A 14066-nucleotide genomic window follows, 5' to 3' on the forward strand; every position below is an offset into this window, starting at 1 on the left:
AGAAGGCCACGGTTCTTGGGTTTCAATACAATAATCTGAAAACAAATCAATTTTCCGGCAAAATCTAGCGAGGTACCTAGCGTCGAGGCATGATTTGTTCATTTGAATACATGAGCTGTTGATGTAACTTGACACGCTGACACCGTTTGGCTCTTCTGAATTAAACACATTTGCAAAGTATTCAGTTAGCACCTATGAAACCACTGTAAGACTTACAATACATCACACTGCTCAAGGCCTTACTCATCTCAGCCCTGTTACGGTAAATGACAAGTATTTCGGAGTGTAAAGAGGAAATGTGTACATAGCACCAATGAGCAAGCTTTTTTCAGTCCTTACATGATCTGCTGCTGATAGAAGTGAAGTACTAGCTACTGTTAATAAATTCCGGCTCAAACTTATATTGTAGGATCTTTATTTATCTGCTGCCCTCTGCTGGCAACATTCTATGAGGAATTCTGGGTTTTGAATTGTAGCCAAAATCTTTCATTCGCCTCTTTTGTGAGGTCTGTTGCTGACATACTGAATTCATTTTTTATCTCAAGAAGCCTGTTTTCTTGTACCTTGTTTCCTTATCGGTGACTTTTGTTTAAAAAATATCAAACCCAGTTCAAGTTTAATGTGTTGATTCATCAATACATTCTCCTTAATGGTACAAATAAAAGGTTCATGTTACATACACGGTGTTCATGCCTTGCACCATTTTTTTACTTCGGTTTTTCAAAAACTGCTTTATGCCAGTCATATAAAATGATTATAAGTATAAAAATAGCAATAACAAAAACAATAGAAAAACACACACACCAAATGGTAGACATGCTGCGGCCCAACACAAGCAGCCATATAGTGTAACGTAGAGGCTCTGCTTGCATTTAGCATTTAACTTAATATTCTCCATACAGCCTTTATTCTATGAAAATATTGCTTGCTGAGTTTAGTCCGAAAGCACGCTGGGCACAAAGGAGTGACTCTGCAAATAGCCCCCCACACACATGAAGCCCTTGCAAATGTTTTAAAAGTATCACATAAATTGGCGTTATTTTCCTCCATCTCAGTTCTCCCACAGTGATGATTACACTCCATATGCATGTGGTGCCATGGAAAATCCATTTGCAGTGTGGCCTTTAAAACATTTCATATTAGTTGTCTCTTAAAACTGCATCTAAAGTTACCCATTAAGATGAGAAATATGTTTTGTGGTTTCACTTGTTTGGGTTATTAAATGTTCCATTTATGATTACATCATGAGCAAAAGATGCAAGTTTCTGAAAAGAAAGATGTATTTGCTATTGGTGTTTGATATATAGTTTAAGGATGAAAAAAAAAACAATAGAAAACATATTCGCATCCAAAAAAAAAGACAAGTGATATGTTAAGACCTTTGTATCTTCAAGTCAATAAAGTGATTTGATTGTACACTTCTTCGCATATTTATACATATGAACTAGCACCTTATTATACATCATATTTATTTTCGTAGAATTGAAGATGAGGCAGACTCACAACTTTGGTATTTTTAAACATCACTATTCTAAATCAATCAATAAGTTCTCTTGGTGGAAAATAATTACTGTGAAAACGACATTCAGGTAACTTATAATAACATAATTATAACACATCTCACAGTGCAACACTGGAAAATATTGTGAGCCACCCATCTGGTGGGAAATACCATAATTTTGTCTTCCAGTCAAACTGAATGCGTTTGTGATCCAAGTTTTGCATCTGTTCCCCATCTTCAATGATGAGTAATCACTTTTTGCTCTTTAGCACATCTAGCCTCAGTTTTGTCTGAAAGTTTTAAATAATACATAAACATTGCTTAACTATACTGGAATCAGAGCGCAAAAAACTGGTCATGTGACTGACTGCAGAGAAGGCAACATTTCAAGGAATCATACTGACATAGTCTACTTATATCATCTTCAGGCACAGTATGAAAAATCCAGAAACATTTACAAAGAAGAATGACTGACTGTATGTCTTTTATATCCCAGCCTCTCCATCACAGGCCAGCATGTGTCCTCAATGAGTTTAATCTCATCTACAGCCATATTCTCCTTCCACATGTTGATTTTAGCAGGTGATATATCTCCTTCATATATCAGATTATACAGATTTGTAGATGTGGCAAATATCAGCTGGTTTAACGCAGCTGGCGCAACTGGTATTCCAAGAAAGTTATGTATCTTTCTCGCTGTCTCTTCAGGAAAATATACAACGTCTTCAAATTTGACTATAAGGTACGTTTGTGGGGGAAGGCTTGCGCTCACCTTGAGCCCTGCTGAATTGTGAGCCATCCATAGCTGAGCTAGCAGCCATACAGGGTTTGGATCTGGCTGGGAGAGGATCTTCTTTAAAGAAAGGAACTGTGAGTCCACTATAGCACAACCCTGATCCACACCATCAATGTTTTGCTTAAAAATGTTGACAATGTGCCTTTTAATATTCTTACGTAAGTACAGGCTTGGCTTGCTGCTGTAGAGCATTAGATAAATCCATGCACGTGGGTCTCTGACCACATGAACTGAGCGAAGTGAGTGACCTATGACCTCTTGAAGATAGGGCATCTTCAAGAACCAGCCTCCACTGCCCATGTTCAGCACTGGCCGGGCATTTGGGTACTTCACCAGATGCTGCCTGAGCTCTTGTATGTATGCAAAGTCCATTTGGGTAGCCTTGCCGCTCCCTGTCCTTGTTTGCTCTGACAGCAGCATCCTTCTCTTTCTTTGTCCTTTTTCTTTGACTTTGTTCTCTGTTTCATCATTGCTCTGGTGCAACTGAATATTTTGCAGGTGCAGTTTCACATTGTGGACTAAGGAATGGAACCATCCCTGAATGACTCGAAATCGTCCATTTTGCGCGTCTGCTTTGGACAGCTCGCAAGCGTCCACCAGAGAGACGAAAGGAGATACGGGGAACCGCAGGTAGGTCGAAGGAATCCGAAGGTATACAAAGTCAGAGCTATTATCGAAAAGGTGCTGAAGGATCTCTGCGCCTGAGCCTGGCATGGATGTAATCGTGATGATGGGGAGGAGGTCATGGACACTAGAGTCTGTTCCATCATATATGCTGCTGTCTTCTGACTTAACATTGCACAAGAGCTGTTCACAGCCATAAAAAAGAGACAAAAGTTCAGTCACCCACAAAAACAACACACAGACCAGAGTGCAATGAATTAGCATACTGAACGACACATGACACTTCCTTTTTTTCATTACGAAAGCTAAACCAAAACATAAAGTCAACGCCGCAGAGATGTTTACCACCAATCCAAAGTCAAATACAAAATCGTTTGCGACTCGACTTGGCAAGGTTTGAATTCCCCGGCCAAACTGAACTATTCTCCTGTTGTCTTCAGTTTTAGCAAAGCCTGCAAAGCCCAAGTAGCCATGTCTGGCCTCAATGTCTTCATAGTTTGTTACAATGGACACAACAGTTTCTGTGTCATTAAGAGTCACTGATATTTTGACTCCACTTTTACTGTTGTCTATGAATCTACAGTCCGAGACCTTGACGTATGGGCCATGCATCAAATAAGCCACTCTAGTGACAGTGTTCTCCATGGGAAAGGTCACGTTTATATACTGCGTCCATCTCTTTTTGAATTCGGCAGCCTGTTCTGCCTCTTGTATCCTGGCAACGGGGCTGGATCCTTGAGCGTCCAGCCAAAACATTTTGTAATGTGCATCCCACACATCCATCAGAGCCCCATTGTATTTTCCAAATGATCTGTGAGGAACATACCTGAGATCAATGTCAAGGTTGTGAAAAAACGCACTGAGAGAATTGAGAGGGGAGAGCTTGTGTTTCTCAATGTGGTCCAGAACAAGTAATGTTTGAGAGTTGAGAAGCACAAGTGCTCGATACACACTCTTTAGCTTCATGGCAGATGAATAGGCCGACACAGACTCTCCACTCACAAACAACATGTCCTGATGCGATGAAGCTGCAATGACCTCCCCAGCGGTATCCCCGACTTCCTTTTCTCCCCATCGTAGCCACTTTGAACATTCCCCCAACTGTCCTTCCCATGGCTGCATACACTGGCTAGTGGGTGAGGGGGCAAATACCAGCACATTGTTAAGATAACTGTATTTAGGACCATACAAAGCCTCAGAAACAAACACCTGTCCATTTGGTGCAAAAGTAAAGGAGTTTTGATCAGGGTGCTCGTGCCCGGGGTTAAAGTTCGTCCAGCCTTCTACCCAAGAGTAAGGTTGTGCATGGACAATATCATACACTGCTCGCCCTCCTAATTTTCCAGATTTAAATGACACAAAGGTATTACCTTGATCTTGAGGTAACCCTGCTCCATACGTCACCACACCCCAGTTGGAGAAAATGTGCATAGTTGATTTGTTAAATTCAGGTGGAGGCTGTGGAGTTAAAGCAGAGTCATACCATATGTACTCCGTATGTAAAGTAGCCCAACGTTGGGCTGCTGATTGCATCATGGGTCCATCTTTAGGACGATGCTTCCTAATCTGCTTTGCCAGCCAGTTTCCGGAGCCATTTTGGATCACATATGCATCCAGAAATACAAGCTGGCTCTCTGGCCCATAGAACCAGTTGTAATTGGAGTCTGCAATGCCAACCGTTCTTTGAAATCCAGGAAGCAGTGTAGCAAAGTAAAACATGAAGTGAGCTCTGAGCCAGTTGTTCTGTGTGTTGTCTATCTGAAAATGACGCAACGCTAAGTAAACATACTGAGTGATGGATTTTGCTGTGTAGCTACCATACGCAACACCTTCATCAAGAGAGCCATCGACAATGTGGCTGAGAAGGAACATGGTCTTTTCCATGTAGTTGACTGATATTTGCTTCCATATCATGGTCTCTGGGTCATTATGTTCCCCTGCCACAAGAGCACCAATGAGAATGGCTAGTATATTAGTTGTCTGGTGGTTCTGTAGAAACTGCTTTCCCCATCCTCTGTGCTTGGAAAGTTCAAAAAGCTCCTCAGTAACAGATCGTATTTTCCTGAGATATCGCAATCTTCTGCGGGTGTCAAGAAAGGTGTAAATGAAATCATACGCCGTGGCAAATCCAGTGAGGGAGTGGGCGATGGGAACCTCATCATTTGGCGCACTGGACACCGTCCAATCTGGGTACTCCACCATTCGGTCCATGCACTCAATCAAAAATTGAGAGGCAGTAGCATCCTCCGGTTGAAGCAGACAGTATAGTGCAAGAGGGGGCAAATTGTTACCATAAATTTCATTCCATTTCTTGCCGAAATCCTCATGGCTCACCGGAGGCTGGTAAAGAGCTGCATTTGATAGCATAACAGAAACAGCATTACGAATAACTTTAAATATTTGTCTATGTGTGGTGGTGGCCCTCTGTTTCATCAAACGCAATTCTGTCTGATCAAAGTATAGCTTGGGGTGAAGGTGTGCTGACAAGGAGGTATTGTCTGTTTGGTGTTCATTCAATGACACATTTCTGTCTGAGGCAGACGAAATTCCACAGAAAGCAAGTCCCACAGCCAAGACACAGAGCAGAAGCGCAGACCTCTGCATGTTCTCCATGACCATGATCCAAGAAACAGATGTGTTGCTTTTCTTTTCGAAAACCCCTCCTCCAAAGCTCCCAAAAATGTGTTATTAGTCCAACTTGTACTCACATGCAGAGCTACATATAGCCTATTCTTTTTCCTTTCAGGCAAAACCACCAATGAGTATGGCGGTATTTATGTAGCGTTCACATTTCCCTGAAAAAAAAGATGCTTTAAACTTCCATAAATGGTTATTATAAACTAAAATTTGATAAATCCACGCAAAATAAATGTATTCCGGATTTATTTACACGCTGTTGTATTATTTAACCGGATTAAAAAATGTTATTTTCAGTCTTGCTCTTTATAACGATATCCACACGAGGTTCCATTACGGAAATATAATTAATGTAGAGATGTGTCAGAGAAACTTCCGTTTTCAGAATCCGTCATTACAAGTTTGATCCTCTGCTTACCGCAGGACTTAAGGAAGAGTTTCCAGAAAGTTGTTGCATTCTGCCTTTACTATTCACAGCAGCATGTAAAGTCACTCTTCGCATTTTTCTCATCTTGTGACACGAGAAGCGAGATAATCCATTAGGTGAAGGAGACGTATCCCCTGCTGTGTCGTTTGTTTAAGTGGTGATGTTTTCTAATTTGATCTGAAGCAAAGACTGATATGAAGAATCCAAAACGTCATTTAATGTCCCTTTTTAGACCTTAGGGTCATATTTCCCGAATCAAATTCTTCTTCTGTCACAAAACTGTCCCGGAGTTGTAAGTCAAGTCGCCTTTTCCATCTTGAAAGTTATCTAGTACAACTATCACTGTTGGCATTAGCATTTTTAAATGTGGCCGATAGATGGCGTCGTAATATCACATTTATCAGTTTATTAAACCACATTTCCGGTATGCTTGTAGTTTTATTTATAATTAATCAACTAACCAAACTAATTTGTTTGAGCAATTTGACTTTGAGCAGACACAGGTCACACTGTGTTGAGAAGTGGATCTTCTTTTATGCTTACAAAAAAGAAAATAAACAATGCACAGGGAACTCCAACAAAAAGCACACAAAATTGTGAACATAAATATTGTAGTACATCATACATGCAGCTATGGCAATGGGAGTTGTATTCATTTGATTTAAATGATTTAGACTTTCATGTAATGCAGGCTAAATAAAATAAATGAGGTTCATTTAAGTTACTTGAACTTTATTTGATAAAGAAACCAACCACAATAGACTGTACACTGGGAAGACGATTTATATAAAAAAGGAAAACCAGTAACACATGTAATGATATGGTAAAGATTAACATGATCCTTAGTCAACATTCCATGTTAATCCTCTTTCTTTGCTTCAGAGGTTTTATCTGTACTGTCAGACTGCAATTCTATTGCCTTCTTCCCATCTGCATCCAAAACAGGACTTGCTGTAGCTCCTCCCACAGGTTTGTCATCATCCGCTGGTACAGCAGTACATGTACCCCAGATAACCAGCCCAACTATACCCACTGGTAGTCCAAACACAAAACAGGAGAAGAATGGAGCTTCCTGGAACATCGACTGAGATCAGGGAGATTTATATTAGTTACTAGGACAACGGCGACCTAAATATTAGTCTCAAGTAAATATTAGAAGAGGATGTGATCAGTCGTGTGTTTTAGTTTTGGTGTGATAAGCTTTTAGTAAATATTTGGGATAAAATGGAATAGAAGTAAATCTATCCTTTTGATAAAATGATAGTGTGTTGGTCGGTCTTACCACCACAGTAGACTTAGCTTTATAGAGAGATCTCTTAGCGTGCTGCAAAAATCCATTTCCCCCGTGTAGCTGATTGGGGTAAAAGGGAATGTTATATAAAAAAGGCACTATGCATTATAGGACAGAAAAGATAGACATGAAATATCTCCCTTCACATACCTTTGCACTGCCATCCAGAACACTGTTTAAAAAGCGAAGTAAATCCTCAATGGTCTCAATCTTATTTTCTGGTAGACAGTATCCATCAATGGTCATATTTAACACAATGATGGAGGGCATCTCAACTTCTCTGAGCAGAAACATGTAAGTGGTGATTATACGCATACATATTTTTACAGATGCCTGAAATATACATCATTTTGTTTTTATCCATGTCAGTGGTTTTAAATACAGTCCCAGCACTTAGCACTTCCTAAAATGTTTGCGTCCAATTCAACTCACCCCATAATTAAACCGTTGATGTATTCATTCCCATCCATAAAACCAAACTGGTAATCACTAGGAGAGAAAAAAATAAATCTTGTCTTTGTCACTGAATAATTCAGTTATTTGGCACCTTCTCTTTATTCTCCATATAAATTTGCTACTTACCTTTTGTAATTATCTCTGTATTCAGTTGACAGCCTTTCCATCAGAGTTTTGTAACTAAAGAAAACAATTTTTAGTTTTAAAGAAATAATGGGGGGAGGGGGAGGCACATTTTCTAATGTTGCTTACCGAATGCTTTCTTCAGATGGATTCTTCTCATCAACTACTGCCAGTGCCACAAGTTTACCTTTGAGGGAAGTGTGAGAAATGAACAGCAACACAACACATTATTAATGAACACAAAGCATAATTACAATCTGTCAAAGCATCTTCACACATGAATATTGGATCTTGGGAGAAAGTCATCATCTCAGTTATGTTTTATCACCTAGTAACAGAAATATTGCAATCACGAAAAAAATCTAATACAATGGTGTGATAATTAATGATGCAGTTTGAAAGCTGTAAAGGGGATAGGAAAATAAGACAAAAGTAAAAAAAAAAAAAATGATTTATTGATTGATTGATTGAATGATTGATTGAATGATTGAGAAAAACAGGCTTACTTAGTTCTCCCATCTGATACAGACTGAAGCTATCCATTTGGAAGTAAGAGGGAAAACGTTCTCGATTTATCCAGGAAGACAAATCACCATCAAGAAATTCTATAGGAAAGATGAGACCGGTGGTGATAAACTTAAATTAATGTACATTTAATGTTTTCATGTATTAAATGTAGCCCTGCAAATATTAAATGTCGCCATCAAGCCTGTGCAAACAATATGCAAAGCAAAAGTACTCAGATATGATTAATCTATAATATGGAATCGTGAGAAACAAATTATCTTTTATTATATTAACAAAAACAAAAAGTCTTTCTGTTCACTGACTGCATTAAATTATGCAAAATATGTTACTTGCACACAGTCAAACTGTTGACTTAAAGGGTGTATATTGGATGTTAGCCCAGACGAAATGTTCAGAGTAAGCCACATGACAGAAGACCTGGAACACTGCACTGTCTCTGTATTCTCATCTTTTGGAACAGAATGGTAAGAAAGAAATTACTGGAAATATAATGTTATCTAACAAAAGTTTTTTTTTTTTTTTGGTAACACTTTGCAATAAGGTTTATTAGTTGACATCAGTTAACTACTTTATTTAACATGAACTAAGAATGAACAATAATTCTACAGCATTTATTAATCTTAATTAATGTTAATTCCAACATTTACTAATATTAACAAAATTAATAAATACTGTTATGTACTGTATTGTTCATTGTTTGTCATGTTGTTTAATACATTAACTAATGGAACCTTATTGTAAAGTGTTACCATTTTTCTCTAGTACACATACAAGAACCTGTGTATAATCATGGGCAAGTACTTCTAACATTAGTACTTTTAATGTTAATAAAGTAGCTTTAATGGCCAAATTATGCTGGGAATACGTACATATATCAGATATATTGGTGTGCTGTGACCTGCCATTTTTTACTTTTTTGTGCCTTTGTTTTTCTTATGCCTCTGTTTTCAGGAGGATAACCATGTGATTTCTGTTACAAAAAGTGATAATAAAGTAAATATTGTCGGGTAAGTCATTCATAAACTTATTTGCAAAAGGTCTATGTATCACATACACTTGCTCAAAAGAGAGAATGATTTATTCATTCTCATCACAATGTGTTTTTCAAAATCATTATTTCTATATATATTTTTTTTTAATTATTTTTTTTACTCAAAATTAAGTTGGCTATAATATGGCACTATATATCAGAACAAAAAACCTTAACATTTATTTATTTTGAGGTAATCTGGAAGATGTTAATGCATTATATATCTCCTGCAGATGCCACATTCTACATCTTGTGTTCTAACCTTGCTCCATGGATGTGCTAACTATTCATATCATGGAGGACTCGTCTGACAGTGCAGTTTTTCGGGTCCAGGTTCAGTGTGCTGATCCTTTCCTGCTAAACTATTGGCTCCAGAAGACCTTCTTCAACAATGGGGAAGTCCAGCAGATCAACACCCTGAGGATAAACGGCTGTCGTGGGCTAGTGTTTGTTCTGAGGGTGCTGCATCGTTCTTCACGCCTCTCTAATTCCCATTATTGGTGCCCTTTCCTAGTGACACTCTGCCTCGATGCCCTGGCATTTCACTACCACCTCCCTTCTGTGCCCCACTGGAACGGCACCCTTCGAGAGGCGATGAGAGGAAACAGCCTGGAGCTCAGACGCTGAGAGACTATGAGATTTTGCTGCTTACAGATCCTATTCGTTTCAGATGGTCACTTATTAAAATGAGGCACTGCAAGTAGTACATCTTACCATTGTAAAGGTAGTACGTCCCGTCTTTAAACACAGCAACGGCGGGAACATCCTGCAGGGTGACTGTCTTTGGAAATAATCAATAATGAATTGAATCAATCTGTTTTCTAAGAATCTGATTATTTTACAGAGGTATAGTATGCAAGAATCTTACCTTTGGAAGGACTTCCTCAGATGCAGTGAAAAAATATGTGTGGACAATATACTCAGTAGCAGCTTTGTAGTATTCCTTCTGTTTAAAAAAGATTGCAATAGTAGAATATTAACCATTTCTATATAATTATGCATGACCAAGCAGAAAATCTATTCACAAAGTATATTTATAAAACAATACAACTTTAAAATAAAGTGCTATCCAGAAGCAGTGGTAGTTGTGAACTCATGCACCAATGTGTTAAATAGTTTGCATTTCATTCCTATTCTATCATAATCCATTCATTGTCCATAAATATGACAGTTATTAATTTTACATAATGTTTACCTTAAGATACGACTCCCCTCCAATGTAAACGAAGATAAGATCATGACGACTCATAACATGCTGGAATAACTGAACACTAGAGAGTGGTCTTACCACAGGTCTAGGTTAAAGAAAAAAGGACAAGGGGATAGCACGAGGAGAATTATAACTAGCATTGACATGAGACTAAAATCTATGCAGAACACGAAAGACACAAGACAATTCATTATAGTGAAATTTACTCCACAATTACCCTGAAACTCTGTTGGTGAATTCAATAATAGCATCCTTTGTTCTAGGCCCTTTGTAGTCAAAAGACAGCTCTCCTTTAAACCTTATTAAAAACAAAGTCAAATACATCACACAGCATGAACAATTCTTGATTATTAATTCAGAGATTACAATTAGGCATTAACTCACAGTTTTATGGCTGGATATCCACGAATATTAAACTCTGAAGCAATACCTAAGGACAGAGAAATCACATTTTTTTCTAGTTTTTGCAAGCATTATTTATTATATTTGTAAGCCAGTAAAAACAGAATATATGGAGATAATAATAGTACTATTCAGATTTTTTAAAATCTCTAGTCTAATTTAATTAATAACATAGTGTACTCATGGACATGGGCTCCATTTCATTCATCCAGAAAGCTTGTGCAAACTTAATAATAAGAAGATAACTGTATGAAGTCGGAGGACAATGGCAGCAAAACGAAGTCACCTAATTCCAAGAAACTAAAGGGATTTCGATTTGCTGAAATGCAAGTTATGCCATATGGCCATCTGGTTAACAAGATACAGACTCAACTCAACGGACTGAGTCTCATGAACGCATGAGGGCTGCTTAACTAATCCCATTAAACAGCAGGTAAGCCTATCCTGCCATTTAAGTAGCATACTAATTGGGTGCTAAGCAGTAGCCCGGTGTGGCATTACCATTACCAAGCTACAGCAGGAGATATAACTTTGATCTACTGTAAGTATCATAGAGGGGGGTGTGGCACAAATGCAGTTCTTGCTAATCTTAAATATAATTTTAGATGCACAATCAATGTAATTAAAGCTTTCCGACATACACACTTCAATGTGAACCAGTGAAATGAACCCACTTGTGTGCACTGTGGTATCGATCTTGCCAACATTAACAGGGGAGCCCATACTCTTCAGCTCTGCACCGACTTCATGCCATACTGGCTCAAATGTGTGACAGTATGCACACCATGGCGCATAAAACTGCAACATAAAAAGCGACATGGCAAAAAATAACAAAGCAAACACATCACACAACATAAAAATGCATAAATTGTACTGCGTGCACACTCACCTCCACCAGCCAGAGTTCATGCTTTAGGTAGTCCTTAAACCTGTAAATGTGATTAATTAATGCAACCACACATTAATTTATTTGTACAGTATCTACGCAATAAGTAATATAACAAACCACAGGCCTTGACATATTACAGTTACCTGCAGGCATGCCTTTTAGATGTGACTGAAGTGCTAGTGTGCCTTGTTACTCTTATAAAATGGTTCCCACGTAATGAAATATAGTGTGATAAAGTATATTAAAAACACACATTTCCACCTAACCACCTTTTTATTAAACAGACTCATAAAGTGCTAATTCTTCCAGTAGAAGATTTCCGTACGTTGCTATGCAACAAAAATATAAGACGCTGCAGTGACAACACCTTCACTGCTGAAGCACAACATTAGTTAGTAGCTTTACAATGTAAAACACTTACTTGTCATCGAGTTCCTCCACGTATCCTGACACCACAGCAATGACCGACAGAAGCGCTATTAAAAAGAAACGCAGTGACGTACAGATAACGTGTCAGTCAGTCGTGTTAAAGAGATTTGTATTTTGCAGTTTATGTTGGCAAATATATTGTTAATCAATTTTTTAGGCGTTCATACCTGTAACGTTAAGAAGGTGTCTCATTCTTGCTATTCTTTTATCTTGTCATTAACCGTGCAATAGCTCTGAAATGTTACAGGTAGCAGAGTCAGTAGACTAGTGACATAATCATCATCGGACTAGTAGTAAGCTCTTGGCCGACTGACTAGATTAACCCCATTTGCCCCGAGGGGTAGGAACGAACAGAATTAGGCCACAAATTGATTCTGGGCATGCAGTGAACGTTTCATTGCGCCACTTTAATTAGTTTAATTTAGATTTTAGTCTTGTATTTTCTAACGTACAGCCAACACAAGCAAACACTGTCTCCGCCTAATACATGTTCTGTGGTGAGTCTAATGTAGCTAATACCTTTGAATAATGTAATAACAAAATCTCAAACTCAACCATTTATTATATTTTATTATATACTATTGTGTTGTTATGATCACTTTATTAAGGTTTAGGTTTAGGTAAAAAAAAAAAAAAAAAAAAAAAAAAAACATTTAAATAAAAATTAATAATAATTGTTTGGTACAGTGAGGTGTTTGAGACAGGTTTCGTGGAATGGTTAGGTTTAATGTTCAATTACATTGTGAGAAGATAATTATAGATGTAATTCCATATAGATATTTTTAAAGCGATATACACAAATGTGCATTGTATCAAATGATCGATTATTTTGCATTTTTAAAACTTAATATTGTTGTTATCATCCTTCCACGATTGCCATTTTGTCTGTTAACAGTTACATATACATACAGTCGGCATCTAGTCATGTGCTGAAGTTTGAAAATCGTTGCTTTTTTTCCCGAAAGATGGCGCCATAATATTCCATTTGGAATTCAGCTGCTTCTTGTTTTATTCGAATGCTCAGCTGTGCTAAAAGTGGGCATCATTACATTAATCCTATGTTCATAACATTTTACGCACTGTAATCTTACGTTTTGCTTAGCCAATTTCTAACTAAATAAATTATGTAAACATTGTCAGTGCATTTTCCTCAATTGTTTACTGTTCTTACAATTGTTTTTACATTTACATTACATTTAAATTTATTCATTTAGCAGACGCTTTTATCCAAAGCGACTTACAAATAAGGACAGTGGAAGCAATCAAAAACAACTAAAAAAAAGAGCAATGATATATAAGTGCTATAACAAGTCTCAGATAGGTTAACACAGTACACGTAGCATGGGCTTTTAAATAATAGAATAAATAAACAGATAGAATAAAAAAAAGAATAGAGCAAGCTAGTGTGCGCACACGCACACATACACAAATGAAAAGAAAATAGAATACAAAAAGATTAGAAAGGTAGTTAGAATTTTTTTTTTTTTTTTTTTAAGAATAGAATTAGAATAGTGTGTGTTAAGGTTAGAGGGTCAAATAAAGATGGAAGAGATGGGTTTTAAACCGATTCTTGAAGATGGCTAAGGACTCAGCTGCTCGGATTGAGTTGGGGAGGTCATTCCACCAGGAGGGAACATTTAATTTAAAAGTCCGTAAAAGTGACTTTGTGCTTCTTTGGGATGGCACAATCAAGCGACGTTCACTTGCAGAACGCAAGTTTCGA

The 14066-nt window shown here is 37.7% G+C and overlaps 2 protein-coding genes across 2 annotated transcripts; both read right to left on the reverse strand.

The window, feature by feature from the left end:
- Positions 1-599: 599 nt before the first annotated feature.
- On the reverse strand, positions 600-6328 carry dsela (dermatan sulfate epimerase like a). Its single transcript, XM_052547337.1, has one exon. The coding sequence runs from the start codon at positions 5538-5540 to the stop codon at positions 1956-1958; it is 3585 nt and encodes a 1194-aa protein (XP_052403297.1). The 5' UTR covers positions 5541-6328; the 3' UTR covers positions 600-1955.
- Positions 6329-6700: 372 nt separating this feature from the next.
- tmx3a (thioredoxin related transmembrane protein 3a) lies at positions 6701-12661 on the reverse strand. The gene is made up of 16 exons (XM_052547738.1): positions 12511-12661; positions 12336-12390; positions 11915-11954; positions 11700-11823; positions 11008-11053; positions 10841-10921; positions 10609-10708; positions 10282-10359; positions 10128-10194; positions 8362-8460; positions 7985-8042; positions 7859-7912; positions 7709-7765; positions 7427-7556; positions 7268-7336; positions 6701-7069 (listed from the first exon to the last, which is right to left on the reverse strand). Exons 1-16 carry the CDS (start codon positions 12533-12535, stop codon positions 6845-6847), a joined length of 1308 nt encoding a protein of 435 aa, XP_052403698.1. The 5' UTR covers positions 12536-12661; the 3' UTR covers positions 6701-6844.
- Positions 12662-14066: the final 1405 nt, after the last annotated feature.

Source organism: Carassius gibelio, chromosome B2, assembly GCF_023724105.1.
Source record: "Carassius gibelio isolate Cgi1373 ecotype wild population from Czech Republic chromosome B2, carGib1.2-hapl.c, whole genome shotgun sequence".
In the NCBI taxonomy this organism is placed as follows: Eukaryota; Metazoa; Chordata; class Actinopteri; order Cypriniformes; family Cyprinidae; genus Carassius; species Carassius gibelio.